Source organism: Kwoniella newhampshirensis, assembly GCF_039105145.1.
Source record: "Kwoniella newhampshirensis strain CBS 13917 chromosome 10 map unlocalized Ctg14, whole genome shotgun sequence".
In the NCBI taxonomy this organism is placed as follows: domain Eukaryota; kingdom Fungi; phylum Basidiomycota; class Tremellomycetes; order Tremellales; family Cryptococcaceae; genus Kwoniella; species Kwoniella newhampshirensis.
The window spans coordinates 564,545-586,296 of NW_027118344.1; the positions used below are offsets into that span (position 1 = coordinate 564,545).

At 50.2% G+C, this 21,752-nt stretch overlaps 7 protein-coding genes across 7 annotated transcripts; 2 read left to right on the forward strand and 5 right to left on the reverse strand.

Moving 5' to 3' along the window:
- Nucleotides 1-105: 105 nt before the first annotated feature.
- Nucleotides 106-2,397, reverse strand: IAR55_006907 (uncharacterized protein; the record flags this gene model as incomplete). The annotated part of the gene is made up of 8 exons (XM_066949985.1): nt 106-215; nt 309-683; nt 779-878; nt 959-1,330; nt 1,425-1,664; nt 1,799-1,989; nt 2,051-2,143; nt 2,208-2,397. 8 exons carry the CDS (start codon nt 2,395-2,397, stop codon nt 106-108), a joined length of 1,671 nt encoding a protein of 556 aa, XP_066799677.1.
- A 324-nt stretch (nt 2,398-2,721) lies between these two features.
- IAR55_006908 (uncharacterized protein) lies at nt 2,722-6,226 on the forward strand (the record flags this gene model as incomplete). Its single annotated transcript, XM_066949986.1, has 16 exons — nt 2,722-2,803; nt 2,860-2,894; nt 2,960-3,102; nt 3,164-3,425; nt 3,546-4,006; nt 4,062-4,170; nt 4,241-4,594; nt 4,649-4,684; nt 4,736-4,794; nt 4,847-4,978; nt 5,029-5,295; nt 5,363-5,474; nt 5,535-5,616; nt 5,670-5,899; nt 5,980-6,067; nt 6,192-6,226. The coding sequence occupies 16 exons, from the start codon at nt 2,722-2,724 to the stop codon at nt 6,224-6,226; spliced, it is 2,487 nt and encodes an 828-aa protein (XP_066799678.1).
- Nucleotides 6,227-6,393: 167 nt separating this feature from the next.
- IAR55_006909 (uncharacterized protein) lies at nt 6,394-7,427 on the reverse strand (the record flags this gene model as incomplete). The annotated part of the gene is made up of 3 exons (XM_066949987.1): nt 6,394-6,633; nt 6,846-6,926; nt 7,059-7,427. The coding sequence occupies 3 exons, from the start codon at nt 7,425-7,427 to the stop codon at nt 6,394-6,396; spliced, it is 690 nt and encodes a 229-aa protein (XP_066799679.1).
- A 225-nt stretch (nt 7,428-7,652) lies between these two features.
- Nucleotides 7,653-11,039, forward strand: IAR55_006910 (uncharacterized protein; the record flags this gene model as incomplete). Its single annotated transcript, XM_066949988.1, has 6 exons — nt 7,653-9,096; nt 9,153-9,699; nt 9,772-9,927; nt 10,000-10,689; nt 10,841-10,946; nt 11,016-11,039. The coding sequence occupies 6 exons, from the start codon at nt 7,653-7,655 to the stop codon at nt 11,037-11,039; spliced, it is 2,967 nt and encodes a 988-aa protein (XP_066799680.1).
- Nucleotides 11,040-11,121: 82 nt separating this feature from the next.
- On the reverse strand, nt 11,122-12,677 carry IAR55_006911 (uncharacterized protein; the record flags this gene model as incomplete). The annotated part of the gene is made up of 6 exons (XM_066949989.1): nt 11,122-11,408; nt 11,607-11,710; nt 11,878-12,083; nt 12,318-12,422; nt 12,552-12,617; nt 12,672-12,677. 6 exons carry the CDS (start codon nt 12,675-12,677, stop codon nt 11,122-11,124), a joined length of 774 nt encoding a protein of 257 aa, XP_066799681.1.
- Nucleotides 12,678-13,088: 411 nt separating this feature from the next.
- IAR55_006912 (uncharacterized protein) lies at nt 13,089-15,571 on the reverse strand (the record flags this gene model as incomplete). The annotated part of the gene is made up of 14 exons (XM_066949990.1): nt 13,089-13,155; nt 13,209-13,299; nt 13,353-13,380; nt 13,433-13,449; nt 13,598-13,683; nt 13,740-13,753; nt 13,822-14,081; nt 14,145-14,227; nt 14,280-14,344; nt 14,404-14,413; nt 14,483-14,498; nt 14,554-14,681; nt 14,823-14,927; nt 15,054-15,571. 14 exons carry the CDS (start codon nt 15,569-15,571, stop codon nt 13,089-13,091), a joined length of 1,488 nt encoding a protein of 495 aa, XP_066799682.1.
- A 1,173-nt stretch (nt 15,572-16,744) lies between these two features.
- IAR55_006913 (uncharacterized protein) lies at nt 16,745-20,479 on the reverse strand (the record flags this gene model as incomplete). The annotated part of the gene is made up of 11 exons (XM_066949991.1): nt 16,745-16,795; nt 16,848-17,298; nt 17,353-17,613; nt 17,665-17,730; nt 17,788-19,651; nt 19,709-19,803; nt 19,865-19,921; nt 19,975-20,006; nt 20,065-20,079; nt 20,141-20,205; nt 20,323-20,479. 11 exons carry the CDS (start codon nt 20,477-20,479, stop codon nt 16,745-16,747), a joined length of 3,114 nt encoding a protein of 1,037 aa, XP_066799683.1.
- Nucleotides 20,480-21,752: the final 1,273 nt, after the last annotated feature.

The following is a 21,752-nucleotide window of genomic DNA, read 5'->3' on the forward strand; positions in this document are numbered from 1 at the left end:
AATCAGGAAGAGAGCCGGATAGAGATAGATCTGGCGACTATGCATGATATTGCTGATCTGCATCCGATTCGAAGATATAGTACAATAATGGACTTCTAAGTTCAGTCAAGAATGAGCGCTCGACATATCCCGGCACATCGTTCGACCTTGTTCTATCTGAGAATTGCAAAGTGAAATCTCCAACGGCATTGAGATGAGAGAAGCGAACAAGATACCTCGATGGGACAGAAATATGTCAGCGATAGGGCTCTAATTGACCAAAGAAGAAAACAAAACAAAACGAATGGCGATTTGAGGTATTTACTTACCTGTCGAATCAGCAGCGCCTACCGCTCCAATCCTGAATTCTCTCTCCAGCCCTCTTTTCCCCTCTTGTTCCTCCCCGTCTTCACCTTCTCCTTCTCTACCAACATGCCAAAAAGTGTTCACATAACCTAATCCACCACACATCCCTTCCACACAAATTAACAGGAATACCCATGATATGCTCCGATCCACACCCGTGGACGGAGGGGTTGAGGGCGGGGTGTAAGCACGGGATGAGAATAGGAAGGATTTGGATTGGAAATAGAGGAGTGTGAGGATGAGGAACTGAATGATGGATGGAAAGGGAAGCAAGGGGAGGGGAAGTGGTGGGATTCCTAGCGACAGAGTGGATCGAGAGAGGAACACGAATGTTTGGTCTGCAAATGGACGAGGAAAGAGGATTAGTGATAAATTGAACATTCCATGTATGATCGTCTGAAGCTCCAGCTGGCTTGTGCATGGATCCACTCACAGGTCAATGACCAAAAGGGATAGTAGTCTCTGGGCGACTGGAACAGCTTGGACCAGATTCCCTCGGTGGGTAAAGGAAATACTAAGGTCGGAGCGACTCCCTAAATGACAATGTGCCTCTCGATCAGCAGACGTCCCCCCGAAAGATCGATCCACCAGTCTCAATCAGCGTGCCACTCACCGAATTGATAACATACTCTTCCACATAGACCGCGCAGAGAGGAACCATGTACCTCAAAACCAACGGTCTGAGCAAATCTAACTTCTCCTTCGTCGTAAGTCTAACATTCCCAGTCCCATCCCGGTCCGCATACTTGCCGTCGTGATCAACTGGCGGAGACGAAGTACGATATCGATCGAACGATCCTCGACGGGATAGGGTATCACTGAGTCTCGGAACGAAGTCCGTAGAAGGAGGGGTGACAAAGATCGAAGGAGGTACAGCGTCCGCTGGGATCTGCTGATACGATTGGTCTGAGCTGAGATCAAAGGCGAGGTGGGTGAATGGGGGAAGGAGATATTTGTAGGTCATTGGGAAGAAGAGGGGAAGGATCTGCAGGACTAATGTGAGCTCGACTCTCAACCAGTTTTCGGCTTCTCAGCCCGAGCAATCGCCTGCCGGACAGGGTAGACCCAAAACGACCTACGCTAGATAGGCCCAAGCCCTTCTTCACTCCTAGCCCTCTCAGCATCCACCAGATCCCTGCACCGGCAATACCCGCGAAGCCAGTACCACTTGCCCAAGCGCCGAGAGCCGTTTTTGACGAAGAACGAGTGGGAAGAGTTGTGGTCAATTGGAGAAAGGTGAGTTCTCCAAGACCTGACGAGAGGGATGCTAGTGCGATACCCATAAGACGCGGACTCAAGGATGTGGAAAGCGCTATCGTCTGAAACATTGTGAACGGTTATCAGCCCACAGGACCATGCTAGGTCCTTTGAAGACTTAAAAGATAGTTGTGTTTTTTGATTCGAGAGTGGAATGAGGTGAGGAGGAGCGGGGTGGATGAGAGGGCAAACTCACCACTATCCCGAGCCAGCTACATATCGTACAGAATCCCACTCGTCTGGCATACTGTATCTTCCCATTAGAGACCAGAGGCCAGACCACTTTTGTGAGTAGGGCGGGGAAAATGTTGAACAGCGCAACAACGCCTTTCGGGGTGGTCGAAGACACTAGGTCGATAGCTGCTGAAAGGATGATCACGTATAATACTGGCCAGAGTGTCAGTTCCTAGTACATTATGCTTACATACAGGTTGCAAGTGTGATATACCATTGTTGAGAAGACCGAAGATCATGAAAGCAGCAAAGAGTCTCTTCCTGGCATGTTTAGTTGTCCCTTCATCGATTGATGGATCTTCGTTGGCTGCACAGTCCACCCCATCGTCACAATCCCCACGCTATCCAGAGCCTCAAAGTCAGAAGCTTACCGGCTATGAATCCATCGACGTCCTCTTCTCTCTCGTCGCTACCTAGACTAGCACGGTCATCATCGTATTCTTGCCCTACCTCATCCTCAACAGGTTGACGTTCATTGACATGGGCATTCGAGCTCGTGCCCATCGGTTCACTATCGGATGTAGACAAGGCTGAGAGAGGGATGTTGGCGGTGATGGGCATTCACCTATCCTGTAGAGTTATCCTGTGTTGTGAGAGAACAAGATATGGACGAGAGAATGAGGATTGAGTCGCTGTTGTTGAATGGTAAAGCTCGACCAAAGAGTGGTTGGTGTCTTGGTGCCTGAATCTCTCATGCAGTGAAACGTTGATAACCGTCATCTTCCAACATTATATCTCGTTCATCTCAGTCTCGTCGATTAACGCCGTACTGATACTCGCCGAATTGGAAGACAGGACCAACAGCAGCGAACAAGCATACAAGTCTCTCCCACATTCCTGGGGCGAAGGCGACAAAATAGCGCTGACAGTCATCTTGATAACGTCATGTCGGATCCGGGAGAATCTCAATCCCCACAACCAGTGACCAGACGAGGTGCTATCCCCACCAACATGGTCACTTACAAAGGTGCTCTCTATCACTTCACTAATCTCGAGCGGCATATACTGACTACCGCAATGCAGGTCGTCGTATACCAGCTCGCATTGATCCCGAAGCTGTGAGTGTTATCGTTCTGAAGATGTGACGAACGCCACGTCCTGACTTTGTGAAAATGGTATACAGCGAGTGGGATACATCGTGGAGATCATGTCAACATCTTTCTCGACGAAAGAACATCATATCACGCTTTGTCTGCGAGACGAGGCTGATAACCTGGTCACGCAGAACAACCTTCCTAGCAAAGTGTACAATCATGATGTGCTCAAGTAAGTGTAGAGCCCAAGACATGTTTGATACCAGTCGCTGACAATGAGAGCCTTACCGTAGGCTAGCCCCATCCCCAGCAACGGAAGCGCTCGTCGTTGTTTTCTCTCTCAAAGCCTCAGCGCAAAGATCGTCCTTGGGCGACTCGACCGTCAACATCCCCGCATCGGCAGAGACAATCCCTCTCAAACTCGCTCTGTTCAACTTGCAGAAATATATCAAGGAGGAGGATTTTGCAGTGGAATTCATGCTGAAAGGTGGTATGCGAATCTTGGTCAGGTTCCTGGAGAGGAAAGAAGGTGGTTTGACTGGAAATAGTCTTGCTGTGAGTGGTCAAGTCGTCATCAAGGTCCGCGATGTGTGATCGAATTCGGGAAGGAGAGGTTAGGGAAGGTAAATCTTGGGAAGACGGAGTGAAACGCTGACGTGACATTATCCATGCAAGTACGCTCTGCAAGGTGTTCGGGGTATCCTGGAGTTTGAGTCAGGATGGGGTTATCTATCCGACACGTTCATCGATCAAATTCTTAGCCTCCTCATCACAGCCTCTCATCCAAATGTCCTCCGACCGGCGACCGCAATCTGTCGCAGACTTGTCATCTCATCACCTCACCTTGTGCTCGAATCGAAGCCAAACATTGCGGGACTAAAAATGCCTGTCACACCTTATGGGACCGTGCGCAAAGATCAGAGGAGTAGAGGTAAAGGGAAGGAGAGATCAGGAGACGAAGAATCGGTGAATCAGTATGGTTTCGATAGGGTGTATGGGAGCATCAAGGGGATGGGTATCGTGGCGCCTAGTGAGGACAGTCACGAGGTGCAGACGTCAGGCGCAGTAGAGTATTTCTTCAAGGTCGTCGTGAAGAGACTGGAAGGGACAGGAGATCTCGAGTTGGTCGCTCAAAGGTTTGTCGGACAATGAGCTTTGTGGTCTGTCCTCATTCTGATCATTTTTCTGCAGTTTGGGCTTGATCAACGCTTGCCTTCGGTCAGGATACGAAGAAAATAGCAAACAGTATCCTGAGCTTGTGGCTATCCTCGAACATCTCAATGTCAGACGCTATGTGTCGGTGAGTCTTGAGTCTATGATGCCACGGTCCTCTGACATCGATGACAGAGCTGACACTCAATTTTCCGCAGCGTCTCATGCCAACATGCTTGAATAACACTGTAGAACCCCAGATCCACAACTTTCAAGCTCGATACGCTACCATCCTGCAAAATCGACGCCTACGTCCTGTCAGACCTTCGCACAGTCCATATCAAGAGAAAATGCTGCGAGAGATATGGGATGCCGGAAGACTTGGATCGGCTGATGATGGTACGGGGAGTGGACGAGGTAGTTCTGGGTTCGGACACGGACATGGCGTGGTGCGGAATTGGGCAGGATGGCAGAGAATGGGTCTGTATCTTGATGGCGACGACTCGGAACCCCCATTCTTGATGGAGGTAGAACTTTTCAGGGATGTGGGAGAGCTTGGCTTGGAGTGTTTGGTAGGTCCACTGATCATTGCGTTGAATCTTGGACCTAACGAAGTATACCTTTAGCACTGGTTCGCAGTACATGAAGAGAGCTTCCGCAATGTACGTCAGAAATCAAAGTTTCCCTTAGTATCGCTAAATCATCGCCTTTAGCTGGTCATGGAGCAGCAAGCTCGTGCGCCAGAGAGACGCTGTCCAATTGGCAAATCGAGGTGAGTGTACAGTCATTTGTGGTCGACGACTGACTACGATGTATCTTTGTAGTGCCGAATGTGTCAAGATCCTTTGCGAACATTACAAGATCTCGCAAGCGGGTCATCATGCGCCTGCAATTTTCCAGCTATTCCTACTCAATCTCCCTCGCTTACATTCCCTTGTCCTGAGATTCTTTTTAAGGCAAGTATTGGACTGTCTTTCACTGGTATGGCGCTGAGTGTCTCCCCTAGGATGTGGCAGGAGTCAGAATCCCGAATAGATGATTTCGATCGAGTTTCCTTCCTCGTCAGGAGTCAGATCCGCCTCTCTTTAGCCGACGAAGGCAATAAAACGTGGTTGCATCTGGAACAGGACTTCCTTGGGACAGATTATAGGACCATCAGAGATCGACAGATGGAATTGCTGGAGAAGGAGGATGGAATGATGAGCAGACCTGCAATCAGAGAGTTGAGGGAGAAACTGGGGAGAGAAGCTTATGATGTCTTATCGGGACAGAGGTGCGTCTCATGTTGTTTTTGAAAGAGGAAGAAGAGACGGCGCGAAGCTGATTGGATTCCCTGGCAGAATCAATTGCATGTTGCAAGGCAGCTGGTTCAATTCAGCAAATGTCATCGTATCGGGCGTAACACCGTCCGTCAAACCCAATTCAAGCAAGCCGTTACGATTCTTGAGATTAGTAAGTCTCACCTTCACCTCAGCTTCGGGCGTAGCATTCCTGTTAATGTAAATATCGCAGTCTTCCAATCGACGTGTTATCGCGTGGGATGAGTTCCCCCAACGAGTTGACAATCCTCCTTTTGAGTTACTTCGCGAGCGTAGTGAGTTGTACTTGTACTTAGTGCTTGTTTCATGGCTGACCTTCTGTTCACAGTTGAGATCACCAATATCACTTCCATCCGCTTGAATACAGGTTGCGCGATAGGATCTCGATCGCCCAACCTTGTATCGAAACTCAGCTTCTCTCTCATGGCAGGTAACGAGTTGAGCGTGTTGGATCTTGATGCTATCCACGCGGCTCAAATGGCAGAATGGACAGATGGAATTAGAGTCCTGAAAGGTGAAGGGGGAATGGCGAGTCAGGATTCGGCAAACTATGTTCATGTGAGTTCCTTTGACATCTTGTGACACTGGCGAAACGTGGGAAACGAGAATAAGAGACCGACCAACAATGCGACGTACAGATCCTCACGGAGCTGGCGCTCAAAGTGAGACTATTAGATATCACTGGAGATGGAGTTGAGATCCCGGAGAGGATATCGTTTGGTAACGGTGAGTAGAGTTCTACGTTCGCGCCTATCGCACACATATATCATTCCAGCTCCCCCTATCCTTCAGCTACTTCTTGCTGCTAGCTCGCATAGATTGTTAGCGGCTGATCTGAATGTCGACGCAGCGCCTAAGAGCGTCGATTTTGTCTTTGCCAAATGACCCCTTTGGTAACGTTTGACTTCTTGGGCTAGACAAGGTGATGGTTGTTCATGATGCAGGGACTGCTTTACATACCAGTACACGAGTATATGTATATTCGGGGAACTCCCAAAGTCCAAACAGGCTAGATCCAGTGCCTCTTTGCAACTTGTATGCTCTATCCATCGTTACTCTTCCATACTCTCTTCCCCCTCACCTCCATCATCCCCATCAGCACCCTCACTCCTATCCATATCCTCAATACTCGCATCAAGATCGACGATTCCTGCGCCCCCTCCATCCTCGTCGTCCAGATCATCTAGACCTGTTGCACCGACACCGACAACGGGTGAGATGGGTGATACTCCTCCTGGACCACTGCGGTCTTCCTGACGTCGTTCGTGATCAGGTTCAGAAGGTGATGGTGACTGTGTGCGATCCGGTGGATCATCGCGACAAGTGAGCGGATAAGATTGCGGAAGAGATAGGATGAGAGAGACAGATGAAGCGTTGACATGGTGACAAGATGGGTAGATGACATGACAGAAACAATATGGGAACGAAGTGGAAGAAGCGGCAGGTCAATGAAGAACATTACAGAACGAGAGATCCCCGCTGCTTGTTTGTCCTGTACACTCACAGGTGCGGCATCCATCTCCATCTGAGTCAATCGTCGTCCGAAAGGTAGCAAGAATCGATGACCAAACATATTGGTGTCGTGCTATCCACCATCGATAGTCAAGTCCAGATCAGCCATGTTTTCTCGCAAGCACCCAATATCAAGCTCCGACATGCGTGTGTGTATGCCATATCGATGACCTCAGAGTTATCAGACAGTTGTATCGGGACCCACCTGTTCGTGCTCCAGCAAATCTTCTTCCACGATTATTTCCTCGTCGTCTTTCCCGAGCCCTACACCAGCAGGTCTTCTACCCATCAAGGCGCGCTCTTCCGCACGTTTCATCGCACCGTGCACGTCCGACCTCCGCGTCCTTTCATGATGAGTTTGCGGCCGGCACTGAGGAGCGGCACATTCACGTTGTTGCTGTTTGAGCAGAGTTGATTTTTGGGTAGAAGGACCTGGTCCAGATTCAGATTCGCCGCTCGGTGAGAAGAGAGTCGAGTGGAGGTGTGAACGAGGTGAGAGCGGGTGAGGATAGAATGAGTAGAGTGTTTGAGGGGTGAGCGTGGGTAGAGGTGTGAATGACGAATCTAGCATCATCGTGCAGTGTGTTATGTATGTCTAGCGGATGATAGAAGCGAAAGGGAAAATATCACTCAATTGTTGTGTCTTGTTGTCAACATTATTATTGTGTGATCTTTCGGAAACGACGTGAAGCGAAATCAAACATCTTACTTCCACTTCTGACAACCTACTCGCCAGACACTTTCAGCCGACCTCCGATGGTTCCACTAGTCTTCCACCGCCCATAAACATCCCCTCGCCATGGCCGAAAATATCCTCGGTCTTTTACTGGTGACGTCCTCCTCTCGAGGTCGACATGTCTTTCGATATCCTCCCGACCCTGCTTCACCCAATGTCCGACTCGCTCAACCTATCTACCCCTCTGCGACGTTCACCGCCGCCGACATGGATGTAGAGTACAAGCTTCCTCGTGGCAGCAGTGGACTGGGCGGTGCATTACGTCGCAAATTGTATGGTGGTGGAGAAGATATGAGTTCGAACGCTTCTATCAGACGATCACTCTTCGGTGGATCTAGTTCGAAGAATCGGAAAAAAGGCAACAGTCGGCAGAAAAACAAAGAGAAGAGGGACGACTTGTACGCGCGATACATGAACCCCGAAGCCGAGGGTGTGGGCGGTAGGAGAGGAGAAGGACGGAGCGATGACTCAGATTTGGAACGAGGTAGAGCCAGTTCATCGGGGAGTGATGGAAGTAGTAGTTCTTCTGACGAAGATAGCGACTACGAGTTTCTCTGGTCGGCGGGTAATGGTCCGACGGTCAATCATAACAATAGCCACAATCATCCGACCACGACGATCAACAACGGGACAGGTCAATATCGAAAGGAGAGTCGACAGCCGTATCCAGAGGAGAAGGAAAGACGAGATAGTAATCCCGGACTGAGGTCTCTAGAATCGTCGACAATCCTAGGAGATCCATCAAGAAGAGGATCGGCCAGTACGACCACCGCGACTGTCACGGGGGTTGACCATCTACCGTCGTCTAGCGCTCTTGATACTGGAGAGAGTGGAATCACAAGCAGGAAAGTCCTTGAATCGCAATACAACTATGCCCTAGGTTGGCCGCTTGAAACTCTGTCCGACATGCTCAGTCCGCCCAGAGCAGCTTGTCACAGGAAGTTCGAGTTATGCGTCGGAAACATCGTCTTCCTCGGGCATCCTGTCTGTAGTGGACCGGATGGGAAGTGGGAAGCACCGCTGGAGGAAGAGGAGGAAGAGCTGGACGAAAGAGCGCCTTCAAGAGGAAGGAGGATGAGGGATCCTGCAGCTCAACCGAGTGGATTGGATACTGTCGTTGAAGGGAGAGAAGCGGATCATCGAGCATCCAATCCAAATTCCAGTGGCCGAGTCGAACCTCTGTCGACATCTAAATCACATCAGCGCAACGCCAACAGCGAGTCATCTCAACCTAAGATCAGTAACGATGGCAACGACTCAGACGACGATAAGCCACCGTCTCTAAACATGTTCCATCTCGTCTTGATTATCGATAAACCAGATCCCAAAGCAGGTACAGAGTCGCACGACGAACATCACTCTCAGACATTGGGAATGTACGACGAGGTCTACCGAGAGATCGCCTTCAAATGGACCGCAGCGGCTTTCAAGCTGCAGTGTGAGAACAATTTCATTGCGAAGCAAACTTGGACCATGGTAAAATACAAAGAAAAATGTCTAAACGAGGGTGAGCATGGTTTCCATGGTGTCTCAGAGGAGAGAATAACAGGACGACATGCATAGGTATCACCATCACGGATTGCTGTCGATGGATCAACGCTCATTGTGCCCTGGATCGCACACTCAACACTCTCTATCTCCAGTTACATCAGCTGCGCACCCAACCAACGAATGCACTTCACTCGTATCTTCCCACAACTTTCACTACCAACCTATGCGACATGACGGTACAAACAATTTTGTCTACACGAGCAGCGAATGCCGAAGAAGAATGGGCACATTGGGGAGAAATCGACGAATCATCAGACAGTGAGACGTCTGAGAGTGACGGAGAAGATTGGGATGAAGTAGGAGCAGGAGGGGGAGGGGGAAAGAAACATGAAATCAAAGTACATCCGTGGCAGACACTTTTGTTGATCGACGACGACGCGTCTCAACGAGCGAACGAGATAAGTCTTGCTATCATCGGTCTGGGAATCGGTGCAGATGATAGTACGGGAGGGGCTGGAGAAAGAAGAGGATCGAAAGCTACTATCGCGACCACTACAGCCGAGGAAGACGAGACAGCATTGATGAAGGCACTGATCGAAGCGTGCGACGTGACCAAGCCGTCAGTCGTCGCTCTATGGCTGTGTTTGGGTGTCCCCGTTCACGGACATAGCTGACGAGTATTTGGTACTAGGTTGTTCGAGATTGCACATGCGCTTCGCTATGACCTCGAAGGGATAGTCATTCCCCTTGCTCGTGAGCTAGTGCAAAACAGAAGGGCGATCCTGATCGACGTGATAAATACGCGTCTTCGGACCGTGGTCATGCCTACCACAATCGATGAGCATACGTCAGTGGTCTTCCTGCTTGTCGTCGAGCGGCCAAATATGCTGATACTTGTCATTGCTGATCCTGTAATTAGCGCTTCATTTGATCAGTACTCCGCCCGATACACGCGTCTATTCCCGAATCTTCGCTCGTTTCCTAAATTCATCTCCTCGATATCCGCCTCGCCGATCCCATTTCGAGAGACCCTTCCAAGCGACCCAGATCTTGAGACTCGAAAAACATACATGGCTGCTTTAGTCTGGCTGTTGAAGCAAGATCTCGTGGTCCAGATCCATACTCGTGCACGAGTGTTCGCTCGAAAGGAAGTCAAGGTCGAGGCTTGGAAGAGACTGTGGAAGAGAAGGAGAGAACGATGGTTATCAGCGCAGAAAGACAGGGAAAACACGGACATCATGAGATCACCTACCGGGTCCGATTTGATCACTCCAAGAGCGGTGAACGGGGTCGTCTCCAATCCTATCGACTCGATGGCCATCACTGCGACCGTACCTTCTCCCAAAGTGAGGACGGACCAACAGCCATCTTACATGGATTACGATCCGGCATTGGAGATGGATTCAGACGAAGAATTCGATACTCAAGGTCAAGGTCATTCGACAGCAGTCTCGTTCTCTGTGCATGTGGATCAACCGCCTAAATCTGAGATACCGAACTTCGAATCCAGCTTCATATTCAAGCCGGCCAGAGCTCAGAAGGAGGAAGCGAGATGGTTGAGAGTGATAAGAGAGGCGTCCGATGAAGTGTGGGCTAGTAAATTTGATCTGTGAGTGGAATCCTACTTGCTGGGAGCATATGCAGCTCGTCGACAAACTGTGTCAGAAAGGTTGTCGAGATAGCGTCATAAAGAGGAGCACAAAGGAGGCGGCGGTCTCTACTGCAGTGAATTGAGCTGACGAACGAGTCCCTAATGCAAGATGCGTGCAATACCTAGATGGATGGACGACAATCGAAGAAATATCATACAGGACTGGTCTACCGAGGAGAGAGCTGGAGAAGATATTGCAATTGTATAAAGACGATGTGAGTTGTAGTTCTGCTTTGAGCCTGACAATGGTAAAGGGTATCTTCCTAATCTCTCTTGACCTGCAGATCGTCACGTCCCTACACCCATAGCATCTATGCCAATACATTTGTTTGTACATTACGCTATGTTACTCCATGGCATGCTGAAAGATTGTTGCGCATCTATTTATCATTATGTGAGAGCAAATTTGCTTGACAGAGAGGAGTCCACAACTTCAGGCCCACCACCACTCGGTTCAGTTCCATCATCCCCGCCGTCCTTGCCTTCACCATTGTTGTCGCGCCGACCTGCATTCGTAGCCAAGGACGAAGGTGGTATTGATTCTGGCCGTCTAGTTCTGGATGTGGGGGCTGTTGATGAGGGTCTTGAGGTTTGTGGTGTGGGTGTATTGCTCAGGGAAGGAGGTGGAGGAATGTCTGTCTTGAGCACTCTTGTTGCCTTCTTCTTAGGTTTAGGAGCTGAGCAACAGTGAGTCAGTATCAGCCAGTTTTCTATCGGGGCACCATCGTCGCAGTGCTTTGGAAATAGCGGGACTTGTCTTTCCCGATACGGGAGTGGTTCAGTGGGGGTAGTTTGAAACTCCAGATAGGACAAGGACAAGAATATGGGGATCTGGTGAGAGAGATTCTGTGACGAGATCGTTCGGACCGACTGACCATTGGGATTTTGGGACATGTAAAATCTACGAAGTAACATGATAGCTTCTTCGCGATAATATCCCCCTTCTGCAATATATGCAGGATGCGAGTCGAGTCTCGAGCTGCGGGTCGTGCGGGAAGAATGATGGTCAGCAACAGCCACAATTCAGTGGCATACACTTGGGATAGGTCGATGTCTTAATGACGGACCGGTGCCGGCCGTGTTGTCAGGCGACAAGAAACGTAGATAGACTGAGCGGAACAAAGCAGAGAGGAGAGAAAGACTCACGAGCTGTTCACATCTATAACACTCCCGCATCCGCCAAATCTGTCGTTCCCGCATCCATAGACCACCCTCCCTATCCCCACTTGTCTGAGAGCCGAAGCGCACATCACACACGGTTCTACGGTGACGTAGAGTGTTATGGACGATAACGGCGGGGGATGGGAGAGGATCAGATGGTCTATGGCCTCGAGCTCGGCGTGGAGCGTAGCCTGTGTGATTGGAAGGGAAGCGAGGAGCGGGGAGATCGTTGTAGACGGCATTCGAAAGAAGTATGTGGTTTTCACGATGAGGTGCAGGGGAGAGGAGATTCAAGTGGTCAGTCAGGATTACACAATCATCAATTGATGTCCAGTGACAGTTTATAGGAATGCGACGAGTCGGGAGTAGGCGTTTCGAGCAGTAGAGACCAAGGCATGCCGAGGTAAAGATGCCGGAGAACTCACGTTCCTCCATTCATTCGTCCTGTTCCTAGCTCTGGCAATCGCATTCCCATCTTTGACAAACACACATCCCACGGGGACTTCATCGTTGGCGAGAGCTTCTTCTGCCTGAAGACGCCGAGAGGATCAGTACAGAGTCCAGCCCAGTCTGTTGTATGGATATTTCATATCACATCTGGACGACGTAGCCATCTAGTGAGAAGACAGGGTTTTGGAAGATTCGAGTGGAGGACATACCATGTACAAAGCTTCCCTCATCCATGCCAGATCCAACGTGTCTTGTTCCTGTGGAGGGATGTACGTCTAGAAGTCGGATTAGCTCTTGCTGACATCTGTGTGCGACTGAGACTCGCGCACCGCCATGATCTTCAACTTCAGCTCTCGGTTCTCGGTTCTCGTGTGCGGCTCAAGCAGGGCCGAGGGAATTCCGGTAGAAAGTCAATCGTTCACGGGCAAATGTGCGCTGCAAACGGTCACAACAAAGCGCTCAAAAAAAAAGTTAGACTTGGTCAAAGACTGGTCTGGTGGAGGTCGTTCACCTCGAATAAGAAAGAAAAGCAAAGTGTTCTCATACACTGAAGCATGGATGGACACAAGACACACAACACTCATGCAAAAGGGCTCATGTACATTCATCGTGACAATTATGATCTTGCTCTGTTGGAATTTACATCCGACCAAGGGCAGATGAATTGACATTGTAAGAGACCCTTGTTTGCACATCCAGTCCTCGCGACTCCCTGCCATCCCTCGGTCCCTCGTATAGATACAGTCTTACTCAACCAGAGTAAGTTCTCTCGTCCTTCCTTTTGCATACAAATCTTTATATTTATCCCATATCCTACAACACGTGTGTCAGCAATGACAATGAATGTCTGCGATAAGAAGACCCACCTCATCAATTCGTCAATGTACTGTTGCTGTACCTCTTGAATAACCTCGTCTGAAGGGTGCGGATCGCGTATAGTGTGTATCGGTGTTCCGACTGCACGATGCGTAAGCACTGGTCCAAATAGATGAACTGACAATGTGACTTACTGACTGAAACGATAGGATGGCGGAATGGCTAAATGGACCACGGTCAGCAAAGGTGAGCAAAACGTCCAAAAATGCCTCACCATCAAGCCATAGTTGTCTATTATAAATTTAAAATCAAGTTGGTCAGCCCACACAATCCCTATGTCTCTTCTCTTCGTGAACGGACGAACAGTTGAATAGGCTACATGTGAGAAGCATCAGTATAGTCTCCCGGATCAAGTCGAAACACTGGTCCACTCACCCACGTCCGTAGAATAAAGGTAAGGTGAACCCGAACACTTTTTGAACTTTTCGCTGGATTTTGTAAACCCATGAACCCTTCGCATTTGCCCTGTTCCAGTCCGATCAGTTCGCTATTCTGCAACTCTAGAAAGATGAACGCCTCACATTTGCTCGTAGATCTGCCGTGACAGTTGCAAGATCAGCTTAGACCATCTCCTTATGAAACCGAGACAAGAGCTCCACTCACATCATTCTCCCCAAACGAGAAAACCGGCACTAAATCCGCTCCTGCCTTGATCGCCATCTTGACGAACCCAAATCTTTTCTTCAAAGTCAAGTCCGCCGTACCGGGATGAGCTGAAAGAGACTCTGCCGCTCCCCCAATAACGATGGTAATTGCTGATCCGGGACCTTGAGCAAGGACGTTGGCACATGACTTTTTGGCTACGGAGCCGACACCATGGATCATGATGAGCTCGCGGTAAAATGGAATTTTGAAATTGGATTCTGTAAAGTTTATGTCTTGTCAGCTGAGGCAATGATGTCTGGACAGTGGAGTGGAAATCTCACCCAGAGTCAGAAGATGAGGCTTGATTCCGGGGAACAACTCGGAGAAATGGGTACCCTCGGTAGCGAACGTTGCGAATGCCCCCCTGGTGTGCACGTCAGCCTATCTAGTCAGTGAGATCCGAAAGTTCCACTCACATCCCGATAATACCATGAGGGTGGTACCCAAATAAGTACGGTCGGTCAGGTGGCAGATCCGCCTCCTACAAAAGGGTGTCAGCACCGTTGCGTGATATTCGTTTGAAGGCTTTTGAACGCCTACCTTGACGATACTGTTCGATTGCAGAGCAGGCGATCTCGTCAGCACTAGCTTAATACCAAGAAGGGACAGCAACCCTCACCTGCAGGGATAGTATTCTAGTCACCAAAAGTCAGCCGTGTGACCAACGTTGCGCCGTCCACTCCCACTCACGAGCAAAATATCTCCACAAGAAGCCTCTGCGTGCCCATTCTTGAGCTCGCCCTCCGTTGTCCGGCGCGGTGTCGAATTGAATGAATATGAAGTATGGAATGAGGAAGATCCAGAACGGTGGGAATGACCTGTCGTAGGAGTTGTTGTGACATATGAAGCAGTATCAAGGGTAAGTACGAGACGCAGTCCGATTGCAGAGTGAGAGAGGTCGTCAACCAATGTTAGCTGCGTCGAGACATTAACGGATCGAGATTCTGGTCGAGACTCACATGCAGAGAAGTAGGACAATGACGGACAATGGTAGGAAGAGGGCCCACATCGCTACTGCCGCGGTCTGCAATCTTCTATGAGGGGGAATGTTGAGCGGAGCAAACCTATACGCAGGAGATAGGTACAAGACGTCAGTCACTTCGCATCTTCCTCGAGAGAGGGTGATAACATCGCAAGAGGGGAAGATGGAGAGGGAGGGATCGACGAGGTGAACGGGTGACAACACCCACTTCTTCTCTATTCCAATCTCGAGTTGATCTCTCAGATCTTCCAACTTGATACCACTGATCAAGGGCGATTTGATCCGTTCTTTGACCAATCGTCTCGCTTCACTCAATCCGCTCGCACCCGAACCACTTCTATGATGATGTCCAAGACCATGTCCTGAGTGTTCTGTCGCAGTCGAAGACTTGGTCCTCCTCGTCCTTGTCCCAATCGTCATCCCCTCTCTAGCTTCGTCGTCGACGTCTCGTTGTTCGGAGGGAAGGTCTTTATATTGATTACGTCTCCTCAATCTCTCTTCTCTACTCTGAGCCAACAGCTCCTGCGCGCGGGTCGTACTCTCCGGCGATTCATCCTCCAACTCCAGCTCGAATGCGTTGGGCTCTAGAGGACCTCTCAGGGGTGCTGAAGCCAATACGTCCGGCGGACTGGACATTGTGTCGTAGGAGGAAGAGATGGGGTCGGGAGTGGAAGAAGAAGGTGGTGGTAGTGGTGAATGTTCAAGTGGTGGTATCGGTATCGTCATACGTCATATGTCCGTTTGTCCGCGCGAAGAGATAGCGAAGAGCCGAGATGGTTTCCTTCATACAGTTCGATAATGCAGTCTATACCGAGAGGGGGACACACGTTATGGATTGTATGGCTACACTCACAGACTGAATGGATGGACTGGTCTTGACCTTAGTCATGGTATTGTTATGTGGACGGAACGGAATTGAAGGTTTGTGACGTCTCTCCACGAACCGAAACCTCGTGATTCATTTCATCTCCGGTTGGCATCGCTCAACGCGCAGTCAGAAATCAGCCTCGGCGACAGAAAATACCATCCTTCGGGAAGTGAGCCGAGCCGATTTCCCAAGCTTCATCAACTTCGTCCAGTTCATATGTAAGTGACTTCTATTCAAATGCCATTTGAAGACTATAAATAACAGACAACAGCATGCATAGTGCACAGGGAGCGACTCAATCATGAGCCTGCTGATACGTGTCTGTGGAGCAAACATGTATCAAACACAACTGATTACGCTCATAACAAAACTCACCATCATGCATCTCAGAGTCATTGGTCTTGTAATCAGGAGGGCCTGGGCCTCTCAGAGCCAGGCCACTGCATCACAACAATGTTGAAAACAACAACCTCTGCTGTCGGCCACTCAGTATTGCTGTCATTCCCCAAAAATGCTAACTATGCTGAGTGTTACAGTACCCAAATAAGTAGATATCATGCTGGTGTCATATTCCAGACTTGAAGACAAAAGAACATCAAGTTGTACAAGTGAAGGGACCCCTCTAGGCTTCACCATTCTTTGTAGCCCCAGAATTGTCTGCCATCCCAAAAGAATCTATAGGACAGACTGTAAGCAGATCCCACAATCAGCCTGACACAGGGAGGAAAACCAGCAGTTCAGGAAGAGCAAGAGGACCCCTACAACCCTTTTGTTGGTTGTTTTGGCTTTTGAGTTTCTCCTCTTCCAATGCCAGCTTCTAGCCCTTTTTCCATGATTGAGGGAGAATGTGGTGGTGAAGGACAAGACACCTCAAGCATTGTAATGGATGTGCCAGCCCACTCCTCATTTTGTGGGACTGCAAGAGTGACAAAAAGTGGAGATTGTTCAACTCACCTTGATGAACCAAAACTGCTTGAAACACCCCAATTCTTTGGGTGAATTCAATTTCGGCGTTCCCCGCTTTGATTCCCTCAAGTCATATTCAACATCGTGATGAACTGGTCCGCGGTAAGGAATTCGATCTACACCACGACGATGAGCGTGATACTAAACCGGTCGACAATCTGCACTCACTTCCGCGCCAATTGCAAGCTTCTTCTCCTGACTTAATTCCTCCTCTCCAACATACACAAAACTCGAGTAATTCGCGACATCTTTCCTCATCCTCATCGCCCTCATGTCATCGACCTGAGCAATCTCGACGTCTTTGGCAGACAAAGGCGAGTTGGTCTCCACAGCCACCGTTCCGCCATTCTTCTGAGCTTGCGCCTGCTTCTCGAAGAACCCAGGAACTATACCATTGCAGAGCTTGGTCAGTTCCATGTAATCCGATTCCAGCGAAATCTTGTCCACCCAGGCCTTCCAGTTGGCACATGCGGCTGCGTTGTAAGGCGAAGGTGGACAGCAGGTGACTGTCAGGCCGCCGCCAGCAGTGATGGCACTGCTGGAAAAGCGGCGAAGACGATTGTCTAGGTTGAGGAATTCGTGAAGCACAGAGTATGCGTGCGTAGGATCGGGGCAGAGACTTCGCATGAGTGATCAGCCCACGAAGCAAAGTATCGCCGCCAGGCTGACTTACTGTGCCGACGCCCATGACTTGCCCACCAAATCAAGCACTGACGGGATGATATACGCTCCCCATGTAGTGCTGGTTTGCATCAGCTTCATGACTTGCGCGAGTTCGCTTGGACCGTGGAGGATAAGACGAGGTGAGAAGGTGACAAGTCCACCTTGAGAATTCACAGGGCCCAGGTTGGAAGTCGATGCAGTAGTGAGAGGCACAGCGTTAGGCGTCACGGTGGGCAGGGGTGCACTGCTTTCGGCGGGAGAAACGGCGCCACTGCAATCATTAGCCAGTTGAAAAGGCCCGGGCGATTTCGTCCACTCTCACCTCGTTTGCTTTAGTCTCAACCTAGGATCCTTGGGCAGATTTTGAGGTATGAATTGAGCACTCGGCCTGAGTGCATCAGGACGTACATGAGCGTGACCGAAATCAGATATCATTCCAACTTACATTGGCGGCGATGCACTGTCGATCCGAGGAGAGATGTGTCCGCTGATAGGCGGGTGCTGCATCACATTAGGACCAGGTGACACGTGGCCGCTTGGAACAGCGATCCAGGAATTCGGGGACATGCTCCCGTTATTTTCTTCGTAAAATTGCTGTTGCTGCTGTCTTGGTACAATTTCTGCGCGATATACCAATTTCTGATCCGGAAGGAGTACAGGCGCTTTCCAGCCATACGAATGCGAGCCTTCAACCATTCGATCCGCGCGTGGACCGAGGGGAGGCTGATGAGTCACTGCGAGTGCTTGCGGATGTTGTTGACGTGGGACAAACGCAGAAGATTTGGGTCGGCTAGGGAGTCCGGTTTGGCCCGAAGGCGGTTGCGGTACGATGTGAGTGTCATTGATGCCCACTCGAGCCAGGCGCTTAGCGCTCTCAGGATCGACACGGCTGGGAGCGATCTGGATTCTGCTCGGTTGAACATACTTGGGCCGGTTGGCATGAGGTGGAACCGGTCTTGCCTGAGAAACAGGAGCAGGATTGAAAGACGGAACAGGTCCGGCGGTAAGAGGAGGCGAAGGGTGTCCTCGTACTACTGCTGCTGGTTGCGACACAGGCGGTCTGACAGATATCATATGGGATTGGCTACTCAACAGCGCAGCTCTGTTCACTCGGGGATCGACGGGTGTGACAACTGCAGTCAGGGCAGGTGTTGCTGGGCCGGCAAGAGGCGGTGGAGGAGGGGGCAGGGGGCCAGATGGAGGTAAGGGAGTCATTGCAGGTGTCGGAGGCATTTGTTCTGTCATGGGAGAATTGGAATCGTTGTTTTGTGTTATGACATCAAGTTTTGGATTCTGTGGCAAGGAAGGGCTCAAACGACTCGAGACTGCGTGGACCTGCTTATCAGATGCAGTAGCAATACTGGTTGTTTCCGTCATCGGGACAGAAGGATCAGCCGATGTTGCAGCGTTGAGTGTGGTGGCCGAATCAGGTCTGTGAATCTCAACAGCTGACACGGCTGAAGTAGGGCTAGCCAATCGAGCCATCGTAGTAGGATCAGGTATATTGTTTTCAGCCGACGATGAACCCGCGAGGGCAGGATCAAAAATTCCCGGTTCGAGCTGACCGAAGCTTAGCTGTGGGGAAGCCGCAGGTGGAGGAGAGACGACGATCCGTTTCGGGATCTTTCCGATGCCGGCCAGACGAGAAGGTGCACCTGACGGGGTCGTATCCTTGTCAACATCATTATCAATTTTTGCTTTTTTGGTTTTCTTAACGTCCCTCGAAATGCTCGGACCAGCTTCGGACGGTCCTTGTAAAGGTGAGGATATGACTTCGTGCTTTCGCTTTCCCTTTTCGCGTTCCGTAGCTGTAGGAGGTATTTCGATCTGTTCTTGCTCCTCTTCGGAAACTGCATCAAGATCCATCGACACATCTTCCTCTTCCGAATTGAAGATTGATCCCAAAGACGACGCCGGAGAACCAAGGGTGACCGGTACGTCGTTGGTCGTCATCTGATCTGACTGGACAGGAGAGGCACTGCGTTCTCGAAGGGAAGCAACCGCAGCAGCAGTAACGGGTAAAACTGCAGGAGCAGTCTCTGCCCTTCTTGACGATGACCCAGCGCGGGACACCGCTCGAGCGGTGGGTGGTCTGTCTCCAGGCGGAAATCTTCCCGCAGCTTCTCTCCGCCTTCTGATATCCCTCTTACGCTTCTTATTCCAATAGTAGTCCGAATCAACCTTGGTGATGAGTAGGTGATCAGTGCTCAGACCTTGTCGTTCCCTTTTCTCCCGATCGAGCTCCTTGGCCCGGCGGCGCACGAAGGTGGCATAATCTCGTCGAGGTCGACATTGCTTCAGCCAGTTTTCTGTGAACATGTCATTAGAGACGCACTTAGAGGGGCTTTGAACGACCATTGACTCACTCATAAGGGCTTTGGGCGCCTCAACAACCTCACCCAATACGCCTTTGGGCTCTTTGCGGCCCTTTCTTATTGGCTTACCAACAGCCTTCCAGAACCTAATGGCGGTACAATGTTAGCGCGACTGGCGTTGGGCGCATAATTTAAACGGAAACTCACTCGTCAACGAGCGGTGTCCCACCTTGCTCTACTTCAAAAGAGGCAAGTGGCTCTTCACTGGGTGACAGTGTGTCAGCTGCTGCACTCGAGAAACATCTGGAAGCACTCACGTTTCAGAACCTATCTTGAGGTATCCTTTCCACTAATCGTGGCAAAGGGGGTCAGTCACCGCGTTTGTCTTCTGGTCTCGTTCAACATACCATGACTCCGTAATGCTATCCGAGGGAAGACAGTTAGTCAGCGCGGACCAGTGTGTATTCAAGCGACAATGCTCACCCAGCCAATGTATCCATCTTGTCGATCTCTTCTTGAATCTCTGTACTTGGCCCATTTTATCGCATCTGATATATAACAAACGATCGATAACTTGTCAGTGTCTGTTCGATTTCTGACGTTCGAGGTGCTTTTGCCTCGCCTCAAGTGTCGCTTCGCCGGCAGACTTATCATTTATGACTCACCAACTTCATACGACCTGTCAAGATCTGGGTCCTCATCCGTCGGTGCACTCTCAGGATCACTGTCGTCATCCTCGTCTGAACTTGATCCATCCTGGGCTTGAGCCACGACTGGGCCCAGACGCACTCTATCGAGCTCCTCGTCGTTGTGGGCCGGCATTTTCTACTTCTTGTCGGAGAATTAGAATGGTCGAGAAGGGAGAGGAGGGGAACGGAGAGCGCCTAAATCAGATACAATGTCGAATTGATGTAGTCCTTGTTGTGATTGACGGTTGACTGACTGTTGTGTCGGATGAGTGAAAAAGACCAGGGTGCAGATGAGTGGGCATACAACACTTTATATCCGCCATCCATTTAAGATATCGGTCGAAGCCGCGACGTAACACGCGATGATCCGGATCCACACCAGCACACGACACACACGATATGCACAGGTGTAGACTATATCGCTGCATGAAGGACGACAGTCGGCAGACGTCGCATGACGACAACAATACGGGTGGTGTCTGGATCGCACCCGAACTGTTGGCCCCGATGACGGACACGTCGCCTGTAAAGCCGGTGTCAGAAGCGTCACAGCCAGTGTGGTTTCGTCAGGACGGTGTCGATTTGGATATAGAGAATGAATCAGACGCGCAAGCAACAGAACGAGACGCCGGTGCTCTCGGTCGACAAGCGGTGAATGATGGTAGTTCAGACAATCTGGTGCCTATGCACAAAAACATCCCCGGGATAGGCACGGCGTGATGTGCTGCAATATTCTCGTGCATTTATCGTCACCGGTCCCGAGGCATACCTGGTCTTCATCTCATGGAGACATCATGACCTAGACCTTGAAGTCTTTGAGCGAATTGTCACTTTCGCGAGCACAGCCGTTCACTTGCAGCTAGACGCCCCCATTGGATGTCTGTGATGAGCGGTGCATGATCCTCAAGTGGCGTCCACGCTGACTATATATTGCGCTGTTTTAAGCGTAAATGATCGGATTTCGCCATGTGTTTCTACGCCCGGTAGGCCCTAGGTCGTGTTGTAGTTCAGGCACCAGGGCCTGATCATCTTTGTCAATGCACGCGTCCCGCACGCGCTGACGCAGAATTTTGTGCGTCTGCTGAGATGAATATCCTCTGGTATCCCGGTGCATATCCACTCGACGTGCCGTTTCCTCAATTGACATCAGGCTCATTCCTGCCATCGTCGGGCGATCCCTGGTGACTGTGATGAGTAAGAGGAGTCAAGGTGCAACGACGAAAGTTTAGATGATCAGTTGTGGAAGTCCCAAGTTCTGGATCCGAGCAGGAAAAATAGCAAGACGGGCCCCTAGATCGGCCTTAATTCCCAGATCATTACACTTTTCGGTTCCCCATCTACCATTCCTCTGGTTCTCCCTGCGTAGAGCTGAAAGCATACCACATCGGAGCAAGGTTTAATATATG